The 26,582-nt window shown below is 56.7% G+C and overlaps 2 protein-coding genes across 4 annotated transcripts in view; one reads left to right on the forward strand and one right to left on the reverse strand.

The window, feature by feature from the left end:
- Nucleotides 1–5,369, forward strand: part of ppox (protoporphyrinogen oxidase) — an 8,009-nt gene extending 2,640 nt beyond the window's left edge. For all 3 annotated transcript variants that reach the window (XM_002942432.4, XM_031891594.1, XM_031891593.1), the window contains 8 exons: nt 347–491; nt 2,093–2,283; nt 2,564–2,624; nt 2,804–2,922; nt 3,343–3,456; nt 4,465–4,614; nt 4,820–4,862; nt 4,995–5,369. In XM_002942432.4, coding sequence (XP_002942478.2) covers nt 347–491; nt 2,093–2,283; nt 2,564–2,624; nt 2,804–2,922; nt 3,343–3,456; nt 4,465–4,614; nt 4,820–4,862; nt 4,995–5,125 — 954 coding nt within the window. In that variant the 3' untranslated portion in view covers nt 5,126–5,369. The remainder of the gene's footprint in view (nt 1–346; nt 492–2,092; nt 2,284–2,563; nt 2,625–2,803; nt 2,923–3,342; nt 3,457–4,464; nt 4,615–4,819; nt 4,863–4,994) is intronic.
- A 960-nt stretch (nt 5,370–6,329) lies between these two features.
- Nucleotides 6,330–26,582, reverse strand: part of LOC116406683 (beta-1,4-galactosyltransferase 3-like) — a 78,293-nt gene continuing 58,040 nt past the window's right edge. Inside the window, exons 6-7 of the mRNA XM_031891312.1 lie at nt 7,347–7,451; nt 6,330–7,271 (exon numbers count right to left, since the gene is read on the reverse strand). Of these exons, the coding sequence (XP_031747172.1) occupies nt 6,878–7,271; nt 7,347–7,451 (499 nt within the window). The 3' untranslated portion in view covers nt 6,330–6,877. The remainder of the gene's footprint in view (nt 7,272–7,346; nt 7,452–26,582) is intronic.

Raw genomic sequence — 26,582 nt, forward strand, 5'->3', positions numbered from 1 at the left:
GATCAGCAGAACAATGGGAAGGGAGCAAGATAGCAGCTCCCAGTAGGTATCAGAATAGCACTCAATAGTAAGAAATCCAAGTCCGGCTTGAGACTCCTCCAGTTACATGGGAGTAGGAGAAACAATAGGTTAGCTGAAAGCAGTTCTAATGTGTAGCGCTGGCTGAAAGCTCAGACTCAGGCACAAGGCACTGAGATGGCGCCTACACACCAATATTACAGCTACAAATACATTTGTTGGTTCAAGAATAAAAGGTTAAATGGCAGAGGGAATTATTTGCTGTGTAACAGGGTCATTTAGCTCCATTGCTCCCAGTTTGGCTCACAGCCTTCCCCTCTCTCCCCAGTTGGCAGACATTGTCATCGACAGCCTGTGCCGCGGGGTGTTTGCCGGGGACTGCCGAAAACTCAGTGTGCGCTCCTGTTTCCCGTTCCTTTATGAAGCAGAGGTCAAACGGAGATCGGTCATTCTGGGGATGGCGACAGGCGGGGGTAAGGAACATGTGACACTTGCTCCCCCAACCAAAGGCCACTGATCAGACACGGCTGCTTTATAGTGCAGGGAGTACAGCGTCTCCCTAAATATGTATATACTGTGCTTTGTGAGCCCCCCTCTAAACTAAACTTTGGCCTTAGTGTATGTGACTGTGATAGTTGCAAGCTTCCTTCGGGCAGGGGGTTAAGGGAATGTGATAGGGACCTTAGATTGTAAGCTCACTGGGGCAGGGACTGATGGGAATGTGATAGGGACCTTAGATTGTAAGCTCACTGGGGCAGGGACTGATGAGAATAGGATAGGGACCTTAGATTGTAAGCTCACTGGGGCAGGGGCTGATGGGAATGTGATAGGGACCTTAGATTGTAAGCTCACTGGGGCAGGGGCTGATGGGAATGTGATAGGGACCTTAGATTGTAAGCTCACTGGGGCAGGGACTGATGGGAATGGGATAGGGACCTTAGATTGTAAGCTCACTGGGGCAGGGGCTGATGGGAATGGGATAGGGACCTTAGATTGTAAGCTCACTGGGGCAGGGGCTGATGGGAATGTGATAGGGACATTAGATTGTAAGCTCACTGGGACAGGGGCTGATGGGAATGGGATAGGGACCTTAGATTGTAAGCTCACTGGGGCAGGGGCTGATGGGAATGGGATAGGGACCTTAGATTGTAAGCTCACTGGGGCAGGGGCTGATGGGAATGGGATAGGGACCTTAGATTGTAAGCTCACTGGGCAGGGACTGATGGGAATGTGATAGGGACCTTAGATTGTAAGCTCACTGGGGCAGGGACTGATGGGAATGTGATAGGGACCTTAGATTGTAAGCTCACTGGGACAGGGGCTGATGGGAATGGGATAGGGACCTTAGATTGTAAGCTCACTGGGGCAGGGGCTGATGGGAATGGGATAGGGACATTAGATTGTAAGCTCACTGGGACAGGGGCTGATGGGAATGGGATAGGGACCTTAGATTGTAAGCTCACTGGGGCAGGGACTGATGGGAATGTGATAGGGACCTTAGATTGTAAGCTCACTGGGACAGGGACTGATGGGAATGTGATAGGGACCTTAGATTGTAAGCTCACTGGGGCAGGGACTGATGGGAATGTGATAGGGACCTTAGATTGTAAGCTCACTGGGGCAGGGACTGATGGGAATGTGATAGGGACCTTAGATTGTAAGCTCACTGGGACAGGGGCTGATGGGAATGGGATAGGGACCTTAGATTGTAAGCTCACTGGGGCAGGGACTGATGGGAATGATGTTTAATCTCTGTACAGCTCTGTGGAATATGTCAGCACTATGTAAAAGAAGATTGATAACATTTGCGCCACTAGAGGGAGCTCTTGCACCATCAGGCCAACATTCACCTACAGTTTATTCCCCATATTAGCTGCTAGATGAAGCCGTATGGCAGCTCCCTCTCATATTCATAAACCCAAGCAGATATTTGGGGCTCTCTGGTAGAAGATACAGAGCTGCTGTGGCTGACTGGCCGTGCATAGGGAGTGCAGATAGGGCCGGCTACTCTAGGCTGTCTCAGGGCAAGTTGGATCTGTCGCTGATCTTCTCATTGGTCTCTTGTCTGTATTAGATAAGGGCCCCCCTGTGGATTCTGAGCTGATCCGAAGATCCAAGCAGGAGCGCTGGAGCCAGTGGTCCCTGCAGGGTGGGATGCAGACCCTGTCTGAGGCGCTGGAGGATTTCCTGAGGAAGAGAGGGGTAGAAATTCACAAGGACACTCCCATAAGGCAGTTGGAGAGGACGGCAGACAATGGCTGGAAGGTACTCATGGGGCGGCCTCCTTGTGCTCATTTTGTCTTCTTCCCCCTAGAATTCACCTTTATATTCTGCCTCGCTTGAACCTGGAACAAGCATGAGCTTGTTACTAGGGTCAGTGACCTTAGCAACACCTCCTATACATCTTCTCTAACCTGTCATTCAGATTCCCGCCCCGTTGCTGGGGCATGTGGTTCCGTAGCAACAAATTGGCAAACAACTGCCCTATTATCCTAGCAGGGAGCAGGAATATTTTACTTTATTGGGTTTTTCTTGTTTCCATCAGATCAAGCTTCCCGACGGCAGCATCACCGCCGATTATATACTCAGTGCTCTCCCGGCTAAGGGTAAGTAAACCTATAAACAGATTTCCATAAGGCCCAGGCTAAACCCCCCTCAGGTTCGGCAGCACTGCTACGGGGCCCCGGGGCCGTTACCCCTATTTGTACAGCTCTGCCTGATCCTTATGTGGGTGCCCCCCCATACTGACTGCTGGTACATAATGGTTATTGCTCATTACCCCCAGACCTTGGCTGCCTGCTCCCCCCAGACCTGGAGCCGTTAGTGAAGGAGCTGCGGCAGATGAGTTCGGCCACGGTGGCTGTAGTGAACCTGCAATATGAAGGGCAAGTTCTGCCCATTTCGGTGAGTGGGGGGAGGAGGGGCCGGTGCTGCGTCTCTGTGCAAAATGCCACAATATCCTCTGTGCCGGCGCCGCCGTAGCTTCCTGCTCAGGGTTTAGGTTTAGGAAGCCCCCGAATTGGCCAAAATCATCCAACAGTTGCACCCCTAGTCTGACACCTACAGTTTGGATTGTGGGTAATAGGGGCACTAGGAATAAAGGGGAGGGGATACATTGATCTAACTGTAAATAAAGGGTAACTTACTCTGCAAGCACTGCCATAAAGTGAGACTGGGCTGCTGTTCTTGCCATAAATGAATCGGACACTTCCCATACACGGTACAAGAGCGCCACTGTATATGTTGTTCCTATGCCCTCTGTACATGTTACTCCCAGTGGAAGCTGACAGTTGGTTTAACCCTTCACCGTCTCCTGTTCCCCAGGGCTTCGGGCACCTGATCCCATCAACGGAGGAGCGGGCGCTGCTTGGGATAGTGTATGACTCCATTGCCTTCCCACAGCACAACAAGCGGGGCTCCAGCTCCACCCGACTTACGGTAACCGGCCGGCCTTCTCAGTGATAATGTCTTAGTCTAGCAGCCAAAGGGTTAAATACAAACACCCCCCCCCCCCCCTGCTAGCAGTCAACTGGTTAATTAGTATTTACACTGAACTGGCTCAATACTCACACAGCCAAGCAGTTAATATCCACATGTAAACACGGTAGGTGAGTCTTTAGAGCCAAAAGACGGAACTTATTACATTTTATATTTAATATTACAAAGGCAAACAGTGCATTTATACAGATATTACAGAGACAGACACACACACACACACACCGTAAATAAAATAAAAGGGAATAAGACACAGAGAGAACCCTATGTACGTTACCGAGGCAACAGTATGGGAATCCTGAGCCCCCCCCCCCAATAGATTGGGACCTCCAGAATGAGCTGAAGAATCCCTGGGTCTGTGGCCCTTTTTATCCCCCGCTGGGCCCCTCCCTCATTACTATATGCATGAGGGGGAGTGGCCAGGAAAGTAGGGGCTTGTTTTAACCCATATGTGGGCGATCAGAATGATACCAAACATGAGGGGTGTCTCCTGTCCCAGCCCCCCAGAAACTATCCCCCCTAACTGGTGGGTATAGGCAGTCCCTGTTTGGTATCATTGGGAAGCCTGGGGCCCCCCCATAACCAAGGACCCCTTTCTATAATCCATATTTTCTCCCAGCTGCCCCCCCTGCCGTTCTTAGGGCCACCGTTGCCTTTCTTTGATAAACAGATTAACCAATGGCCTCAGGTTTCCTGCCGCCCAATTGGCCGACTTCACATTGTCTGCTCCGTCTGCTGAATTTGTCTCCTTTCCACAGTCCCTGGTTCAGATTAATTAGGGGTCTCTGTGGAAGCAGGAGTGCCGCCCAGGGTAGAAAGCGGGCAGATAGAACCCCTGGGGGGGGGGGTGCCTAACAACTACCCCTCAGCCATTTAACTTCCCCTTTAATAATGTATTTTTCCCTTTATGATTTGTCGTTTATCTGACTGCTTTCCCTTTCCTCCCACAAGGTGATGCTGGGGGGCGCATGGTTTGAAAGCAGCATAGGGGACCCCGACGCCGTGTCCTCCGAGAAGGTCCTAGAATTGGCCAAGACTGCGGCCGCTGAGCAGCTGGGGGTGCGGGACAAGCCGAGCCGGAGTATTGTGAACATTAATAAGGTGACTGCCCCCCCCCCTTACTATCCACCTATAGACTGGCACAGGGGGTACAGGTTTATTCCTGCATAGGGGCACAGGGGGCATGATTATACTTAATAATAATCACAGCACTGCTGTAAAGTGTTACTGTCGGTACCTTGAGTCCGTAACCATATGTAGTGAGCCCAGTTTGTAGCTGACCCCGTTTGTGTTTGCCCCCCGACAGGACTGCATCCCTCAGTACACGCTGGGACACTGGCGGCGCACAGGTAAGTACCATTCATGGGCAGCATTTGCCCCCCGGGGTAAATCATCCCAAAAAGATGGCTGCCTGCCAACGTACTAACAGCTCTGCTATTCTGCCTGCGCTGCTGGTTCTGAGCTTTCTGTTCTGCCCGCAGGGAACATCTCCGCCTACACGCGCCAACTTTCCTTGCCCCTGAGCCTCATTGGCGCCTCTTACCATGGCGTCTCCGTGAATGACTGTATATATAACGCCAGGCAAGCCGTGCACAGCCTGCTGGGGCATTAGCATCTCCGGCCCCGCCATCACTGTGGGGTCCCTAATTGGAGCATCGGGGTGGAAGGGGGAAGAGCTACAAGGGGGCAGATTCCCGGTTTTTAGCCCCCAGCTATTCATGGGTCGGTGGCAACCAGAACCCCGAGACGTACGCACCGGTACCAGGTACTGGAACAGCTCTATTCATATGGATTCTGCTTTGTCTGTATAGAACATGGTAATAAATAAAGCAGATTGGTCTTTTATACCAAGTGGAGGAATGACTGACTCATTGGCTTGTCATGTGATACACCTTCAGTGACCAATTAAATCCCAGGTCCAGTGTTTTGGTAGCAAGCTAAGCTAACCAATGACTCAGGGGGGCCGCAAAGCCACAGAGCCTATAGCTAACCGCTAGCCGGGGGGACTGGCCTATCTGCACCAGGGGGGACTGGCCTATCTGTCGGTGCCAGGGGAGGGACCGGCCTATCTGTCAGGCCGGTCCCCCCCCTGGCGCCGACAGATAGGCCGGTCCCCCCCCTGGCGCCATCTGTCGGCGCCAGGGGGGGGACCGGCCTATCTGTCGGCGCCAGGGGGGGGACCGGCCTATCTGTCGGCGCCAGGGGGGGGACCGGCCTATCTGTCGGCGCCAGGGGGGGGGACCGGCCTATCTGTCGGCGCCAGGGGGGGGGACCGGCCTATCTGTCGGCGCCAGGGGGGGGGACCGGCCTATCTGTCGGCGCCAGGGGGGGGACCGGCCTATCTGTCGGCGCCAGGGTGGGGACCAGCCTATCAATCAGTACCAGGGTAGTCTTCATTGCAACTGCCCCCAATAAAACCTTTATATGTTATAGAATGTCCTATGCCTAGCAACTTTGCAATTGGTCTCTTTTTTTTATACAGTTTTTAAATTATTTGCCTGACAGCCTAAAACCTACAGCTCTGTGAGGCCACCATTTTACCATTATTGTTATTCTGTATTGCTTATCTGGCTCCCCCTTTTATTCGTATTCCAGTCTCTCATTCAAACCACTGCCTGGTTGCTAAGGTAAGCAAAGCTCTAGCAACCAGATAGCTGCTGAAATTCCAAGCTGCAGAACAAAAATCGAAACACCCAAAAAAAGTAAAAACCAATTGCAAATGATCTCGGGCATACTAAGAGTTAATTTAAAGTCAAACCACCCCTCTTGGCTGCCCTGTATATCCTCTGTATATACTATAAATAGAGGGTCATTTTCTTCCCCCGCCCTCCCCAAAAGAGGCACCCACCCCCGAGGCACCGGTTATTTATGAAACAGCACAGTAGTGACATTGGTTTGGGGCAAGGGAAGCTCCTCCCACCCCCGTCTACAGCTTCTCCTGAGGCCTAAAATGATTTTATAGGATTATTGTTGCCTTGGGGATCCCCAACTGGTCGGCCATTTTGGGATCCCCCGGCAGCTAAGGGCATTACATTGGAGGCAATATCCTTCATATATTTCCTGGGGGCCCGCTGGCCCCATTAGCAGTCTCTGGGTGGGGGGATCAGTTTTTGGGAGAAGGCACCCCCAGAGGCACACATTCTCCTGCTGTAGGAATGGGGTCGGCCATTATAACCGAGCTCCTGGCTAAGGAATGGCGCTGGCGGCAACAACAACGGCATCCCATAATCTCCCACATTCAGCTCTCACTGCTGCAAATATAACAAAAAATAAGAGAGAGGTAGAAGCTTCCAACTCCCGCCCAAATCGTCTCTGAGCAGCAACAACCAATCAGAAGCTTTGAGAGAGGCCCCGCCCAGTCCCTTTAGACGGGAGGACTACTCTGTGGCCCCTGAGCTTGCACTTTTTGTACCTCGGCCTTTCCTTCTTTCCCTTTCTCATCCTGCGCGCTCCGAACCTCTCGTATCTGCTGCTCCTGCCCTATTGCTCTGTCTGGGTCATTTGCCCCGGGCAGGGGCACTTTCTCGGCAACCACCGGAGCCGGGGCCACAGCGGGGCCCTTAATTCCTTCTGCAAATAGTTCTGCCCCATTTATAGCAGAGTCGTTTCGGAGGGGTTTCTTTGCCCGGGGGTCCTCCCCCACATCTACCGTCACGTTGGTGTAGAGCGGTTCCAGCGCTCTCTCGAGCAGCGTGTAGGTCAGCGAGTTCATGCCGTCCGCCTTCCACATCCTATGGGTCCTTTTGAGGAGGTCGAGCCTGCAGGGGAAGTGAGAGGTTCTTAGGGGCCCCATTGGCTAAGGGGGCCCTCGGGATTTGGGCTTTTGGCCTCACCTGTACGGGTTCTTCTCGTTGCCCTGGTCAACCTTGTGCTTGACCATCTTATAGCGCCCCACAGAGACCGACGGGCGGGTGATTTTCATGCCGGCCAGCCAAACCCTAAAGAGACATGGGATACAGTTATGGCGGCAGAGACTCTATTGGTGGCGCTGTCCCTAGGGCACCATTGGGTGCGGCACAGATCCCTTTGTGAGGAACCAATCACTACCCCAAATACCGGCCCCCTGGGAGAGAGGAATGGGGAGCCCCGGGGTTAATTCTATGTGCTGTACCACAGATCCACAATGCACCTCTCTACCCAGAATGCAATTTTTTACCTCACTTAGTGCTGAGACCTGTAATACTCTCCCTGAGTACAGAGGCCAATGGTTCCTTCCCTTCTGGGGCAGCAAATGGCACAGAGACGTCGGGTATAAATGCAGCGACCCATACTGCCCCCTGGCTGCGGCGACCCATACTGCCCCCTGGCTGCGGCGACCCATACTGCCCCCTGGCTGCGGCGCCCCATACTGCCCCCTGACTGCGGCGCCCCATACTGCCCCCTGACTGCGGCGCCCCATACTGCCCCCTGACTGCGGCGCCCCATACTGCCCCCTGACTGCGGCGCCCCATACTGCCCCCTGACTGCCCCTGCTGCCGCGACCCATACTGCCCCCTGGCTGCAGCGACCCATACTGCCCCCTGGCTGCAGCGACCCATACTGCCCCCTGGCTGCAGCGACCCATACTGCCCCCTGGCTGCAGCGACCCATACTGCCCCCTGGCTGCAGCGACCCATACTGCCCCCTGACTGCAGCAACCCATACTGTCCTGCCTTCCACTGTATGTATGTATGTATGTATGTATGTATGTATGTATAACTTTATTTATAAAGCGCCACAAGGGTACGCAGCGCTGTACAATCTCACAGAATACACAATTACACACAGGGAGGACGAGTGATATAATAAATAAATACAATATATATATATAAGTGCCATGTGATATGAGACACAGTAGGAAGGAGGTCCCTGCCCCGTAGAGCTTACAGTCTGAGTGGTTGGGTAACATACAGGCACAAACTGGAAGGTAAGAGGCACCAGGTATGGGCATTTGCCCTTAAGCGCAGGACTGGGCAAAATAATGTTTTAGTGCCCCAGAAGGTAACAGCTGAGAGTGGGTGAGTGTTCCCTACGGAGGGATTCAGGGATAGAGTTCCAGAGGGAAGGGGCAGCGAGATAGAAAGGGTTAAGCCGAGAGAGCGCAGTGGGTGTGGATGGTGTAAAAAGACAGAGTATCTGAGAGGAGCGGAGGAGACGACCAGGAACGTGCAGGGAGACCAGTGAGGGAATGGAGTGAGGAGCAGGGAGACCAGTGAGGGAATGTAGTGAGGAGCAGGGAGACCAGTGAGGGAATGGAGTGAGGAGCAGGGAGACCAGTGAGGGAATGTAGTGAGGAGCAGGGAGACCAGTGAGGGAATGGAGTGAGGAGCAGGGAGACCAGTGAGGGAATGGAGTGAAGAGCAGGGAGACCAGTGAGGGAATGGAGTGAGGAGCAGGGAGACCAGTGAGGGAATGGAGTGAGGAGCAGGGAGACCAGTGAGGGAATGTAGTGAGGGGCAGGGAGACCAGTGAGGGAATGTAGTGAGGGGCAGGGAGACCAGTGAGGGAATGGAGTGAGGAGCAGGGAGACCAGTGAGGGAATGGAGTGAGGAGCAGGGAGACCAGTGAGGGAATGTAGTGAGGGGCAGGGAGACCAGTGAGGGAATGTAGTGAGGAGCAGGGAGACCAGTGAGGGAATGTAGTGAGGAGCAGGGAGACCAGTGAGGGAATGTAGTGAGGAGCAGGGAGACCAGTGAGGAAATGTAGTGAGGGGCAGGGAGACCAGTGAGGGAATGTAGTGAGGGGCAGGGAGACCAGTGAGGGAATGTAGTGAGGAGCAGGGAGACCAGTGAGGGAATGGAGTGAGGAGCAGGGAGACCAGTGAGGGAATGTAGTGAGGGGCAGAGAGACCAGTGAGGGAATGTAGTGAGGGGCAGGGAGACCAGTGAGGGAATGTAGTGAGGAGCAGGGAGACAAGTGAGGGAATGTAGTGAGGAGCAGGGAGACCAGTGAGGGAATGGAGTGAGGAGCAGGGAGACCAGTGAGGGAATGGAGTGAGGAGCAGAGAGACCAGTGAGGGAATGTAGTGAGGAGCAGAGAGACCAGTGAGGGAATGGAGTGAGGAGCAGGGAGACCAGTGAGGGAATGTAGTGAGGAGCAGAGGAGGGAAGGGCTGAATGTTAGTAGAAGGATTCTGTAAGCTCCTTTGCCTAACAGGCAGCCATGCTAGTGAGCTTAATTGAGGCTGAACAGGTTCCCTCTTAGGAGAGAGCAGGAGGATCCTGGCAGCAGACTTTAAAATTGATTGCAGGGGAGAGAGGTGGGAGTCTGGGAGGCCGGTTAGTAGGAGATTGCAGTAATCTAAGCGGGAAAGGATAAGGGCATGGAATAGTGTTTTAGCTGTTACTTGGGAAAGAAAGGGGCGTATCTTGGCAATATTGCGGAGGAAAAAGCGGCAGGTTTGGCAGTGTTATTAATATGGTTAGAGAAGGAGAGGGACTGGTCAGAGATACCCCCAAGGCAGCATGCAGAATTTACAGGGTTAATGATCATGCCGTCAATAGTAATGGTGAAAGGAGGAGGAGGGCCAGGTTTGGGCGGGAAGACCATGGGCTCAGGTTTAGGGTAAGTTTGAGCTGGCGCCTGTTCATCCAGGGGGAGATACCCAGGGGGCAGTTACCAATCTGGGTTTGTACATCAGCGGTTAGTGCGGGGGGGCCTAAATATATCTGGGGGCATCTGTATATAAGTGGTATTTAAGACCAAAAGAAGAAATAAGGTCTCCTAGAGAGAGAGTGTACAGGGAGAAAAGCAGGGGACCAAGCACAGAGCCCTGAGGCACCCCCACACTGAGCGGAACCCCCACACTGAGCGGAAACCCCACACTGAGCGGAACCCCCACACTGAGCTGAACCCCCACACTGAGCTGAACCCTCACACTGAGCTGAACCCCCACACTGAGCTGTACCCCCACACTGAGCGGAACCCCCACACTGAGCGGAAACCCCACACTGAGCGGAACCCCCACACTGAGCGGAACCCCCACACTGAGCTGAACCCCCACACTGAGCTGAACCCCCACACTGAGCTGAACCCTCACACTGAGCGGAACCCCCACACTGAGCTGTACCCCCACACTGAGCTGAACCCCCACACTGAGCTGAACCCCCACACTGAGCTGAACCCCCACACTGAGCGGAACCCCCACACTGAGCGGAACCCCCACACTGAGCTGTACCCCCACACTGAGCTGAGCCCCCACACTGAGCTAAACCCCCACACTGAGCTGTACCCCCACACTGAGCTGAGCCCCCGCACACTGAGCTGTGCCCCCACACTGAGCTGTACCCCCACACTGAGCTGTGCCCCCACACTGAGCTGTGCCCCCACACTGAGCTGAGCCCGCACACTGAGCTGTGCCCCCACACTGAGCTAAACCCCCACACTGAGCTGTGCCCCCACACTGAGGCTGTGCCCCCACACTGAGCTAAACCCCCACACTGAGCTGTGCCCCCACACTGAGCTGTGCCCCCACACTGAGCTAAACCCCCACACTGAGCTGTGCCCCCACACTGAGCTGTGCCCCCACACTGAGCTAAACCCCCACACTGAGCTGTGCCCCCACACTGAGCTGTGCCCCCACACTAAGCGGAACCCCCACACTGAGCTGTGCCCCCACACTGAGCGGAACCCCCACACTGAGCGGAACCCCCACACTGAGCGGAACCCCCACACTGAGCTAAACCCCCACACTGAAGCTAAACCCCCACACTGAGCTGAGCTCCCACGCTGAGCTGAGCCCGCACACTGAGCTGAGCCCCCACACTGAGCTGAACCCCCACACTGAGCTGAACCCCCACACTGAGCTGTGCCCCCACACTGAGCTAAACCCCCACACTGAGCTGTGCCCCCACACTGAGCTGTGCCCCCACACTGAGCTGAGCCCCCACACTGAGCTAAACCCCCACACTGAGCTGTGCCCCCACACTGAGCTGAGCCCCCACACTGAGCTGTGCCCCCACACTGAGCTGTGCCCCCACACTGAGCTGTGCCCCCACACTGAGCTAAACCCCCACACTGAGCTGTGCCCCCACACTGAGCTGTGCCCCCACACTGAGCTGAGCCCGCACACTGAGCTGAACCCCCACACTGAGCTGTTGCCCCCACACTGAGCTAAACCCCCACACTGAGCTGTGCCCCCACACTGAGCTGAGCCCCCACACTGAGCTGTGCCCCCACACTGAGCTGTGCCCCCACACTGAGCTAAACCCCCACACTGAGCTGTGCCCCCACACTGAGCTGAGCCCCCACACTGAGCTAAACCCCCACACTGAGCTGAGCCCCCACACTGAGCTGAGCCCCCACACTGAGCTGAGCCCCCACACTGAGCTAAACCCCCCACACTGAGCTGAACCCCACACTGAAGCTGTGCCCCCACACTGAGCTGAGCCCCCACACTGAGCTGAGCCCCCACACTGAGCTGAGCCCCCACACTGAGCTGAGCCCCCACACTGAGCTGAGCCCCCACACTGAAGCTAAACCCCCACACTGAGCTGAGCCCCCACACTGAGCTGTGCCCCCACACTGAGCTGTGCCCCCACACTGAGCTGAACCCCCACACTGAGCTGAACCCCCACACTGGAGCTGAACCCCCACACTGAGTGGAACCGGGCGGTGGAGGATTTGTTAGCAAGAGCAACAGAGAAGGAGCGGTTAGAGAGATATACACAAACCTACTATTCCCTACAATCTAGAGCACCCATAATGCCCTGCTCTCCTCAGTACAGGCACCCATAATGCCCTGCTCTCCTCAGTACAGGGCACCATAATGCCCTGCTCTCCTCAGTACAGGCACCATAATGCCCTGCTCTCCTCAGTAACAGACACCCATAATGCCCCGCTCTCCTCAGTACAGGCACCATAATGCCCTGCTCTCCTCAGTACAGGCACCCATAATGCCCTGCTCTCCTCAGTACAGACAGCCCATAATGCCCCGCTCTCCTCAGTACAGGCACCCATAATGCCCTGCTCTCCTCAGTACAGGCACCCATAATGCCCTGCTCTCCTCAGTACAGACACCCATAATGCCCTGCTCTCCTCAGTACAGACACCCATAATGCCCCGCTCTCCTCAGTACAGGCACCCATAATGCCCTGCTCTCCTCAGTACAGACACCCATAATGCCCCGCTCTCCTCAGTACAGGTACCCATAATGCCCTGCTCTCCTCAGTACAGGTACCCATAATGCCCTGCTCTCCTCAGTAACAGGTACCCATAATGCCCTGCTCTCCTCAGTACAGACACCCATAATGCCCCGCTCTCCTCAGTACAGGAACCATAATGCCTGCTCTCCTCAGTACAGGTACCCATAATGCCCTGCTCTCCTCAGTACAGGTACCCATAATGCCCTGCTCTCCTCAGTACAGACACCCATAATGCCCTGCTCTTCCTCAGTACAGACACCCATAATGCCCTGCTTCTCCTCAGTACAGGTACCCATTAATGGCCCCGCTCTCCTCAGTACAGGAAACCATAATGCCCTGCTCTCCTCAGTACAGACACCCATAATGCCCCGCTCTCCTCAGTACAGGAACCATAATGCCCTGCTCTCCTCAGTACAGACACCCATAATGCCCCGCTCTCCTCAGTACAGGAACCATAATGCCCTGCTCTCCTCAGTACAGACACCCATAATGCCCTGCTCTCCTCAGTACAGACACCCTATAATGCCCCGCTCTCCTCATTACAGGAACCATAATGCCCTGCTCTCCTCAGTACAGAACACCCATAATGCCCTGCTCTCCTCAGTACAGACACCCATAATGCCCCGCTCTCCTCAGTACAGGTACCCATAATGCCCTGCTCTCCTCAGTACAGACACCCATAATGCCCTGCTCTCCTCAGTACAGACACCCATAATGCCCCGCTCTCCTCAGTACAGGTACCCATAATGCCCTGCTCTCCTCAGTACAGACACCCATAATGCCCTGCTCTCCTCAGTACAGGTACCCATAATGCCCTGCTCTCCTCAGTACAGACACCCATAATGCCCTGCTCTCCTCAGTACAGGAACCATAATGCCCTGCCTCTCCTCAGTACAGACACCCATAATGCCCCGCTCTCCTCAGTACAGGAACCATAATGCCCTGCTCTCCTCAGTACAGACACCCATAATGCCCCGCTCTCCTCAGTACAGGTACCCATAATGCCCTGCTCTCCTCAGTACAGGTACCCATAATGCCCTGCTCTCCTCAGTACAGGTACCCATAATGCCCCGCTCTCCTCAGTACAGACACCCATAATGCCCCGCTCTCCTCAGTACAGGCACCATAATGCCCCGCTCTCCTCAGTACAGGCACCCATAATGCCCCGCTCTCCTCAGTACAGACACCCATAATGCCCTGCTCTCCTCAGTACAGGCACCATAATGCCCTGCTCTCCTCAGTACAAGCACCATAATGCCCTGCTCTCCTCAGTACAGGCACCCATAATGCCCCGCTCTCCTCAGTACAGGCACCATAATGCCCTGCTCTCCTCAGTACAGGTACCCATAATGCCCTGCTCTCCTCAGTACAGGAACCATAATGCCCCGCTCTCCTCAGTACAGACACCCATAATGCCCCGCTCTCCTCAGTACAGGAACCATAATGCCCTGCTCTCCTCAGTACAGGTACCCATAATGCCCCCGCTCTCCTCAGTACAGACACCCATAATGCCCCGCTCTCCTCAGTACAGGTACCCATAATGCCCTGCTCTCCTCAGTACAGGTACCCATAATGCCCTGCTCTCCTCAGTACAGACACCCATAATGCCCTGCTCTCCTCAGAACAGGCACCCATAATGCCCTGCTCTCCTCAGTACAGGCACCATAATGCCCCGCTCTCCTCAGTACAGGTACCCATAATGCCCTGCTCTCCTCAGTACAGGCACCCATAATGCCCTGCTCTCCTCAGAACAGGCACCCATAATGCCCTGCTCTCCTCAGTACAGGCACCCATAATGCCCTGCTCTCCTCAGTACAGGTACCCATAATGCCCTGCTCTCCTCAGTACAGGCACCATAATGCCCTGCTCTCCTTAGTACAGGTACCCATAATGCCCTGCTCTCCTCAGTACAGGCACCATAATGCCCTGCTCTCCTCAGTACAGGTACCCATAATGCCCCGCTCTCCTCAGTACAGGTACCCATAATGCCCCGCTCTCCTCAGTACAGGTACCCATAATGCCCCGCTCTCCTCAGTACAGGTACCCATAATGCCCCGCTCTCCTCAGTACAGGTACCCATAATGCCCCGCTCTCCTCAGTACAGGTACCCATAATGCCCCGCTCTCCTCAGTACAGACACCCATAATGCCCCGCTCTCCTCAGTACAGGTACCCATAATGCCCTGCTCTCCTCAGTACAGGCACCCATAATGCCCTGCTCTCCTCAGTACAGGCACCCATAATGCCCTGCTCTCCTCAGTACAGGTACCCATAATGCCCCGCTCTCCTCAGTACAGGTACCCATAATGCCCTGCTCTCCTCAGTACAGGCACCCATAATGCCCTGCTCTCCTCAGTACAGGTACCCATAATGCCCTGCTCTCCTCAGTACAGGTACCCATAATGCCCTGCTCTCCTCAGTACAGGTACCCATAATGCCCTGCTCTCCTCAGTACAGGTACCCATAATGCCCTGCTCTCCTCAGTACAGGTACCCATAATGCCCTGCTCTCCTCAGTACAGGCACCATAATGCCCCGCTCTCCTCACTACAGGCACCATAATGCCCCACTCTCCTCAGTACAGGCACCATAATGCCCCGCTCTCCTCAGTACAGGTACCCATAATGCCCTGCTCTCCTCAGTACAGGTACCCATAATGCCCTGCTCTCCTCAGTACAGGTACCCATAATGCCCTGCTCTCCTCACTACAGGCACCATAATGCCCTGCTCTCCTCAGTACAGGCACCCACTGAGCTAAACCCCACACTGAGCTGTGCCCCCAACTGAGCGAACCCCCCACACTGAGCTGTGCCCCCACACTGAGCGGAACCCCCACACTGAGCTGAGCCCCCACACTGAGCTGAGCCCCCACACTGAGCTGAGCCCCCCACACTGAGCTGAGCCCCCACACTGAGCTAAACCCCCACACTGAGCTAAACCCCCACACTGAGCTGTGCCCCCACACTGAGCTGTGCCCCCACACTGAGCTGAACCCCCACACTGAGCTGAGCCCGCACACTGAGCTGAGCCCGCACACTGAGCTGTGCCCCCACACTGAGCTAAACCCCCACACTGAGCTGAGCCCCCACACTGAGCTAAACCCCCACACTGAGCTAAACCCCCACACTGAGCTAAACCCCCACACTGAGCTGAGCCCCCACACTGAGCTAAACCCCCACACTGAGCTGAGCCCCCACACTGAGCTAAACCCCCACACTGAGCTAAACCCCCACACTGAGCTGAGCCCCCACACTGAGCTGAACCCCCACACTGAGCTAAACCCTCACACTGAGCTAAACCCCACACTGAGCTGAGCCCCCACACTGAGCTAAACCCCCACACTGAGCTGAGCCCCCACACTGAGCTAAACCCCCACACTGAGCTAAACCCCCACACTGAGCTAAACCCCCACACTGAGCTGAGCCCGCACACTGAGCTGAACCCCCACACTGAGCTGAGCCCCCACACTGAGCTGTGCCCGCACACTGAGCTGTGCCCCCACACTGAGCGGAACCCCCACACTGAGCTGTGCCCCCACACTGAGCGGAACCCCCACACTGAGCGGAACCCCCACACTGAGCTGTGCCCCCACACTGAGCTGTGCCCCCACACTGAGTTGAGCCCCCACACTGAGCTAAACCCCCACACTGAGCGGAACCCCCACACTGAGCGGAAACCCCACACTGAGCGGAACCCCCACACTGAGCTGAACCCCCACACTGAGCTGAACCCCCACACTGAGCTGAACCCTCACACTGAGCTGAACCCTCACACTGAGCGGAACCCCCACACTGAGCTGTACCCCCACACTGAGCTGTACCCCCACACTGAGCTGAACCCCCACACTGAGCTGAACCCCCACACTGAGCGGAACCCCCACACTGAGCGGAACCCCCACACTGAGCTGTACCCCCACACTGAGCTGAGCCCCCACACTGAGCTAAACCCCCACACTGAGCTGTACCCCCACACTGAGCTGAGCCCCCGCACACTGAGCTGTGCCCCCACACTGAGCTGTACCCCCACACTGAGCTGTGCCCCCACACTGAGCTGTGCCCCCACACTGAGCTGAGCCCGCACACTGAGCTGTGCCCCCACACTGAGCTGTGCCCCCACACTGAGCTAAACCCCCACACTGAGCTGTGCCCCCACACTGAGCTGAGCCCCCACACTGAGCTGTGCCCCCACACTGAGCTGTGCCCCCACACTGAGCTAAACCCCCACACTGAGCTGTGCCCCCACACTGAGCTGAGCCCCCCACACTGAGCTAAACCCCCACACTGAGCTGAGCCCCCACACTGAGCTGAGCCCCCACACTGAGCTGAGCCCCCACACTGAGCTGAACCCCCACACTGAGCTGAGCCCCCACACTGAGCTGTGCCCCCACACTGAGCTGAGCCCCCACACTGAGCTAAACCCCCACACTGAGCTGAGCCCCCACACTGAGCTGAGCCCCCACACTGAGCTGAGCCCCCACACTGAGCTAAACCCCCACACTGAGCTGAACCCCCACACTGAGCTGTGCCCCCACACTGAGCTGTGCCCCCACACTGAGCTGTGCCCCCACACTGAGCTGAACCCCCACACTGAGCTGAACCCCCACACTGAGCTTGAACCCCCACACTGAGTGGAACCGGGGTGGAGGATTTGTTAGCAAGAGCAACAGAGAAGGAGCGGTTAGAGAGATATACACAAACCTACTATTCCCTACAATCTAGAGCACCCATAATGCCCTGCTCTCCTCAGTACAGGCACCCATAATGCCCTGCTCTCCTCAGTACAGGCACCCATAATGCCCTGCCTCTCCTCAGTACAGGCACCATAATGCCCTGCTCTCCTCAGTACAGACACCCATAATGCCCCGCTCTCCTCAGTACAGGCACCATAATGCCCTGCTCTCCTCAGTACAGGCACCATAATGCCCTGCTCTCCTCAGTACAGGCACCATAATGCCCTGCTCTCCTCAGTACAGACACCCATAATGCCCCGCTCTCCTCAGTACAGGCACCATAATGCCCTGCTCTCCTCAGTACAGGCACCCATAATGCCCTGCTCTCCTCAGTACAGACACCCATAATGCCCCGCTCTCCTCAGTACAGACACCCATAATGCCCTGCTCTCCTCAGTACAGACACCCATAATGCCCCGCTCTCCTCAGTACAGGCACCATAATGCCCTGCTCTCCTCAGTACAGACACCCATAATGCCCTGCTCTCCTCAGTACAGACACCCATAATGCCCCGCTCTCCTCAGTACAGGCACCCATAATGCCCCTGCTCTCCTCAGTACAGGACACCCATAATGCCCCGCTCTCCTCAGTACAGGTACCCATAATGCCCTGCTCTCCTCAGTACAGGTACCCATAATGCCCTGCTCTCCTCAGTACAGGTACCCATAATGCCCTGCTCTCCTCAGTACAGGCACCATAATGCCCTGCTCTCCTCAGTACAGACACCCATAATGCCCTGCTCTCCTCAGTACAGACACCCATAATGCCCCGCTCTCCTCAGTACAGGTACCCATAATGCCCTGCTCTCCTCAGTACAGACACCCATAATGCCCCGCTCTCCTCAGTACAGGTACCCATAATGCCCTGCTCTCCTCAGTACAGGTACCCATAATGCCCTGCTCTCCTCAGTACAGGAACCATAATGCCCCGCTCTCCTCAGTACAGACACCCATAATGACCCGCTCTCCTCAGTACAGGTACCCATAATGCCCTGCTCTCCTCAGTACAGACACCCATAATGCCCTGCTCTCCTCAGTACAGACACCCATAATGCCCTGCTCTCCTCAGTACAGGTACCCATAATGCCCCGCTCACCTCAGTACAGGAACCATAATGCCCTGCTCTCCTCAGTACAGACACCCATAATGCCCCGCTCTCCTCAGTACAGGAACCATAATGCCCTGCTCTCCTCAGTACAGACACCCATAATGCCCCGCTCTCCTCAGTACAGGAACCATAATGCCCTGCTCTCCTCAGTACAGACACCCATAATGCCCTGCTCTCCTCAGTACAGACACCCATAATGCCCCGCTCTCCTCAGTACAGGAACCATAATGCCCTGCTCTCCTCAGTACAGACACCCATAATGCCCCGCTCTCCTCAGTACAGGTACCCATAATGCCCCTGCTCTCCTCAGTACAGACACCCATAATGCCCTGCTCTCCTCAGTACAGACACCCATAATGCCCCGCTCTCCTCAGTACAGGTACCCATAATGCCCTGCTCTCCTCAGTACAGACACCCATAATGCCCTGCTCTCCTCAGTACAGGTACCCATAATGCCCTGCTCTCCTCAGTACAGACACCCATAATGCCCTGCTCTCCTCAGTACAGGAACCATAATGCCCTGCTCTCCTCAGTACAGACACCCATAATGCCCCGCTCTCCTCAGTACAGGAACCATAATGCCCTGCTCTCCTCAGTACAGACACCCATAATGCCCCGCTCTCCTCAGTACAGGTACCCATAATGCCCTGCTCTCCTCAGTACAGGTACCCATAATGCCCTGCTCTCCTCAGTACAGGTACCCATAATGCCCTGCTCTCCTCAGTACAGACACCCATAATGCCCCGCTCTCCTCAGTACAGGTACCCATAATGCCCTGCTCTCCTCAGTACAGACACCCATAATGCCCTGCTCTCCTCAGTACAAGCACCATAATGCCCTGCTCTCCTCAGTACAGGCACCCATAATGCCCCGCTCTCCTCAGTACAGGCACCATAATGCCCTGCTCTCCTCAGTACAGGTACCCATAATGCCCTGCTCTCCTCAGTACAGGAACCATAATGCCCCGCTCTCCTCAGTACAGACACCCATAATGCCCCGCTCTCCTCAGTACAGGAACCATAATGCCCTGCTCTCCTCAGTACAGGTACCCATAATGCCCCGCTCTCCTCAGTACAGACACCCATAATGCCCCGCTCTCCTCAGTACAGGTACCCATAATGCCCTGCTCTCCTCAGTACAGGTACCCATAATGCCCTGCTCTCCTCAGTACAGACACCCATAATGCCCTGCTCTCCTCAGAACAGGCACCCATAATGCCCTGCTCTCCTCAGTACAGGCACCATAATGCCCCGCTCTCCTCAGTACAGGTACCCATAATGCCCTGCTCTCCTCAGTACAGGCACCCATAATGCCCTGCTCTCCTCAGAACAGGCACCCATAATGCCCTGCTCTCCTCAGTACAGGCACCCATAATGCCCTGCTCTCCTCAGTACAGGTACCCATAATGCCCTGCTCTCCTCAGTACAGGCACCATAATGCCCTGCTCTCCTTAGTACAGGTACCCATAATGCCCTGCTCTCCTCAGTACAGGCACCATAATGCCCCGCTCTCCTCAGTACAGGTACCCATAATGCCCCGCTCTCCTCAGTACAGGTACCCATAATGCCCCGCTCTCCTCAGTACAGGTACCCATAATGCCCCGCCTCTCCTCAGTACAGGTACCCATAATGCCCCGCTCTCCTCAGTACAGGTACCCATAATGCCCCGCTCTCCTCAGTACAGGTACCCATAATGCCCCGCTCTCCTCAGTACAGACACCCATTAATGCCCCGCTCTCCTCAGTACAGGCACCCATAATGCCCCGCTCTCCTCAGTACAGGTACCCATAATGCCCTGCTCTCCTCAGTACAGGCACCCCATAATGCCCTGCTCTCCTCAGTACAGGTACCCATAATGCCCTGCTCTCCTCAGTACAGGTACCCATAATGCCCTGCTCTCCTCAGTACAGGTACCCATAATGCCCTGCTCTCCTCAGTACAGGTACCCATAATGCCCTGCTCTCCTCAGTACAGGTCCCATAATGCCCTGCTCTCCTCAGTACAGGCACCATAATGCCCCGCTCTCCTCACTACAGGCACCATAATGCCCCACTCTCCTCAGTACAGGCACCATAATGCCCCGCTCTCCTCAGTACAGGTACCCATAATGCCCTGCTCTCCTCAGTACAGGTACCCATAATGCCCTGCTCTCCTCAGTACAGGTACCCATAATGCCCTGCTCTCCTCACTACAGGCACCATAATGCCCTGCTCTCCTCAGTACAGGCACCCACTGAGCTAAAACCCCCACACTGAGCTGTGCCCCCCACACTGAGCGGAACCCCCACACTGAGCTGTGGCCCCCACACTGAGCGGAACCCCCACACTGAGCTGAGCCCCCACACTGAGCTGAGCCCCCACACTGAGCTGAGCCCCCACACTGAGCTGAAGCCCCCACACTGAGCTAAACCCCCACACTGAGCTAAACCCCCACACTGAGCTGTGCCCCCACACTGAGCTGTGCCCCCACACTGAGCTGAACCCCCACACTGAGCTGTGCCCCCACACTGAGCTGTGCCCCCACACTGAGCTGTGCCCCCACACTGAGCTGAGCCCCCACACTGAGATGTGCCCGCACACTGAGCTGAGCCCGCACACTGAGCTGTGCCCCCACACTGAGCTGTGCCCCCACACTGAGCTGAGCCCCCACACTGAGATGTGCCCCCACACTGAGCTAAACCCCCACACTGAGCTGAGCCCCCACACTGAGCTAAACCCCCACACTGAGCTAAACCCCCACACTGAGCTAAACCCCCACACTTGAGCTGAGCCCCCCACACTGAGCTAAACCCCACACTGAGCTGAGCCCCCCACACTGAGCTAAACCCCCACACTGAGCTAAACCCCCACACTGAGCTGAGCCCCCACACTGAGCTGAACCCCCACACTGAGCTAAACCCTCACACTGAGCTAAACCCCCACACTGAGCTGAGCCCCCACACTGAGCTAAACCCCCACACTGAGCTGAGCCCCCCACACTGAGCTTAAACCCCCACACTGAGCTAAACCCCCACACTGAGCTAAACCCCCACACTGAGCTGAGCCCGCACACTGAGCTGAACCCCCACACTGAGCTGAGCCCCCACACTGAGCTGTGCCCGCACACTGAGCTGTGCCCCCACACTGAGCGGAACCCCCACACTGAGCTGTGCCCCCACACTGAGCGGAACCCCCACACTGAGCGGAACCCCCACACTGAGCTGTGCCCCCACACTGAGCTGTGCCCCCACACTGAGTTGAGCCCCCACACTGAGCTAAACCCCCACACTGAGCGGAACCCCCACACTGAGCGGAAACCCCACACTGAGCGGAACCCCCACACTGAGCTGAACCCCCACACTGAGCTGAAACCCCCACACTGAGCTGAACCCTCACACTGAGCTGAACCCTCACACTGAGCGGAACCCCCACACTGAGCTGTACCCCCACACTGAGCTGTACCCCCACACTGAGCTGAACCCCCACACTGAGCTGAACCCCCACACTGAGCGGAACCCCCACACTGAGCGGAACCCCCACACTGAGCTGTACCCCCACACTGAGCTGAGCCCCCACACTGAGCTAAACCCCCACACTGAGCTGTACCCCCACACTGAGCTGAGCCCCCGCACACTGAGCTGTGCCCCCCACACTGAGCTGTACCCCCACACTGAGCTGTGCCCCCACACTGAGCTGTGCCCCCACACTGAGCTGAGCCCGCACACTGAGCTGTGCCCCCACACTGAGCTGTGCCCCCACACTGAGCTAAACCCCCACACTGAGCTGTGCCCCCACACTGAGCTGTGCCCCCACACTAAGCGGAACCCCCACACTGAGCTGTGCCCCCACACTGAGCGGAACCCCCACACTGAGCGGAACCCCCACACTGAGCGGAACCCCCACACTGAGCTAAACCCCCACACTGAGCGGAACCCCCACACTGAGCTAAAACCCCCACACTGAGCTAAACCCCCACACTGAGCTAAACCCCCACACTGAGCTGAGCTCCCACGCTGAGCTGAGCCCGCACACTGAGCTGTGCCCCCACACTGAGCTAAACCCCCACACTGAGCTGTGCCCCACACTGAGCTGTGCCCCCACACTGAGCTGAGCCCCCACACTGAGCTAACCCCCACCACTGAGCTGTGCCCCCACACTGAGCTGAGCCCCCACACTGAGCTGTGCCCCCACACTGAGCTGTGCCCCCACACTGAGCTGTGCCCCCACACTGAGCTGTGCCCCCACACTGAGCTGTGCCCCCACACTGAGCTGAGCCCCCACACTGAGCTGAACCCCCACACTGAGCTGTGCCCCCACACTGAGCTGTGCCCCCACACTGAGCTAAACCCCCACACTGAGCTGTGCCCCCACACTGAGCTGAGCCCCCACACTGAGCTGTGCCCCCACACTGAGCTGTGCCCCCACACTGAGCTAAACCCCCACACTGAGCTGTGCCCCCACACTGAGCTGAGCCCCCACACTGAGCTAAACCCCCACACTGAGCTGAGCCCCCACACTGAGCTGAGCCCCCACACTGAGCTAAACCCCCACACTGAGCTGAACCCCCACACTGAGCTGTGCCCCCACACTGAGCTGAGCCCCCACACTGAGCTAAACCCCCACACTGAGCTGAGCCCCCACACTGAGCTGAGCCCCCACACTGAGCTGAGCCCCCACACTGAGCTGAGCCCCCACACTGAGCTAAACCCCCACACTGAGCTGTGCCCCCACACTGAGCTGTGCCCCCACATTGAGCTGTGCCCCCACACTGAGCTGTGCCCCCACACTGAGCTGAACCCCCACACTGAGCTGAACCCCCACACTGAGCTGAACCCCCACACTGAGTGGAACCGGGGTGGAGGATTTGTTAGCAAGAGCAACAGAGAAGGAGCGGTTAGAGAGATATACACAAACCTACTATTCCCTACAATCTAGAGCACCCATAATGCCCTGCTCTCCTCAGTACAGGCACCCATAATGCCCTGCTCTCCTCAGTACAGGTACCCATAATGCCCCGCTCTCCTCAGTACAGGCACCCATAATGCCCCGCTCTCCTCAGTACAGGCACCCATAATGCCCTGCTCTCCTCAGTACAGGCACCATAATGCCCTGCTCTCCTCAGTACAGACACCCATAATGCCCCGCTCTCCTCAGTACAGGCACCATAATGCCCTGCTCTCCTCAGTACAGGCACCCATAATGCCCCGCTCTCCTCAATACAGGCACCATAATGCCCTGCTCTCCTCAGTACAGGTACCCATAATGCCCTGCTCTCCTCAGTACAGGAACCATAATGCCCTGCTCTCCTCAGTACAGACACCCATAATGCCCCGCTCTCCTCAGTACAGGTACCCATAATGCCCTGCTCTCCTCAGTACAGGAACCCATAATGCCCTGCTCTCCTCAGTACAGGTACCCATAATGCCCTGCTCTCCTCAGTACAGACACCCATAATGCCCCGCTCTCCTCAGTACAGGCACCATAATGCCCTGCTCTCCTCAGTACAGGCACCCATAATGCCCCGCTCTCCTCAGTACAGACACCCATAATGCCCTGCTCTCCTCAGTACAGGCACCATAATGCCCTGCTCTCCTCAGTACAGGCACCATAATGCCCTGCTCTCCTCAGTACAGCCACCCATAATGCCCCGCTCTCCTCAGTACAGGCACCATAATGCCCTGCTCTCCTCAGTACAGGCACCATAATGCTCTGCTCTCCTCAGTACAGGCACCCATAATGCCCTGCTCTCCTCAGTACAGGTACCCATAATGCCCTGCTCTCCTCAGTACAGGTACCCATAATGCCCTGCTCTCCTCAGTACAGGCACCATAATGCCCCGCTCTCCTCACTACAGGCACCATAATGCCCCACTCTCCTCAGTACAGGCACCATAATGCCCCGCTCTCCTCAGTACAGGTACCCATAATGCCCTGCTCTCCTCAGTACAGGTACCCATAATGCCCTGCTCTCCTCAGTACAGGTACCCATAATGCCCTGCTCTCCTCACTACAGGCACCATAATGCCCTGCTCTCCTCAGTACAGGCACCCACTGAGCTAAACCCCCACACTGAGCTGTGCCCCCACACTGAGCGGAACCCCCACACTGAGCTGTGCCCCCACACTGAGCGGAACCCCCACACTGAGCTGAGCCCCCACACTGAGCTGAGCCCCCACACTGAGCTAAACCCCCACACTGAGCTAAACCCCCACACTGAGCTGTACCCCCACACTGAGCTGAGCCCCCACACTGAGCTGTGCCCCCACACTGAGCTGAACCCCCACACTGAGCTGAGCCCCCACACTGAGCTGAACCCCCACACTGAGCTGAGCCCGCACACTGAGCTGAGCCCGCACACTGAGCTGTGCCCCACACTGAGCTGTGCCCCCACACTGAGCTGAGCCCCCACACTGAGATGTGCCCCCACACTGAGCTAAACCCCCACACTGAGCTGAGCCCCCACACTGAGCTAAACCCCCCACACTGAGCTGAGCCCCCACACTGAGCTAAACCCCCACACTGAGCTAAACCCCCACACTGAGCTAAACCCCCACACTGAGCTGAGCCCCCACACTGAGCTAAACCCCCACACTGAGCTGAGCCCCCACACTGAGCTAAACCCCCACACTGAGCTGAGCCCCCACACTGAGCTGAACCCCCACACTGAGCTAAACCCTCACACTGAGCTAAACCCCCACACTGAGCTGAGCCCCCACACTGAGCTAAACCCCCACACTGAGCTGAGCCCCCACACTGAGCTAAACCCCCACACTGAGCTAAACCCCCACACTGAGCTAAACCCCCACACTGAGCTGAGCCCGCACACTGAGCTGAACCCCCACACTGAGCTGAGCCCGCACACTGAGCTGAGCCCCCACACTGAGCTGTGCCCGCACACTGAGCTGTGCCCCCACACTGAGCGGAACCCCCACACTGAGCTGTGCCCCCACACTGAGCGGAACCCCCACACTGAGCGGAACCCCCACACTGAGCTGTGCCCCCACACTGAGCTGTGCCCCCACACTGAGTTGAGCCCCCACACTGAGCTAAACCCCCACACTGAGCTAAACCCCCACACTGAGCGGAAACCCCACACTGAGCGGAACCCCCACACTGAGCTGAACCCCCACACTGAGCTGAACCCCCACACTGAGCTGAACCCTCACACTGAGCTGAACCCTCACACTGAGCGGAACCCCCACACTGAGCTGTACCCCCACACTGAGCTGTACCCCCACACTGAGCTGAACCCCCACACTGAGCTGAACCCCCACACTGAGCGGAACCCCCACACTGAGCGGAACCCCCACACTGAGCTGTACCCCCACACTGAGCTGAGCCCCCACACTGAGCTAAACCCCCACACTGAGCTGTACCCCCACACTGAGCTGAGCCCCCGCACACTGAGCTGTGCCCCCACACTGAGCTGTACCCCCACACTGAGCTGTGCCCCCACACTGAGCTGTGCCCCCCACACTGAGCTGAGCCCGCACACTGAGCTGTGCCCCCACACTGAGCTGTGCCCCCACACTGAGCTAAACCCCCACACTGAGCTGTGCCCCCACACTGAGCTGTGCCCCCACACTAAGCGGAACCCCCACACTGAGCTGTGCCCCCACACTGAGCGGAACCCCCACACTGAGCGGAACCCCCACACTGAGCGGAACCCCCACACTGAGCTAAACCCCCACACTGAGCTAAACCCCCCACACTGAGCTGAGCTCCCACGCTGAGCTGAGCCCGCACACTGAGCTGAGCCCCCACACTGAGCTGAACCCCCACACTGAGCTGAACCCCCACACTGAGCTGTGCCCCCACACTGAGCTAAACCCCCACACTGAGCTGTGCCCCCACACTGAGCTGTGCCCCCACACTGAGCTGAGCCCCCACACTGAGCTAAACCCCCACACTGAGCTGTGCCCCCACACTGAGCTGAGCCCCCACACTGAGCTGTGCCCCCACACTGAGCTGTGCCCCCACACTGAGCTGTGCCCCCACACTGAGCTGTGCCCCCACACTGAGCTGTGCCCCCACACTGAGCTGAGCCCGCACACTGAGCTGAACCCCCACACTGAGCTGTGCCCCCACACTGAGCTAAACCCCCACACTGAGCTGTGCCCCCACACTGAGCTGAGCC

This window comes from Xenopus tropicalis, chromosome 8 (genome assembly GCF_000004195.4).
Source record: "Xenopus tropicalis strain Nigerian chromosome 8, UCB_Xtro_10.0, whole genome shotgun sequence".
NCBI lineage: Eukaryota > Metazoa > Chordata > Amphibia > Anura > Pipidae > Xenopus > Xenopus tropicalis.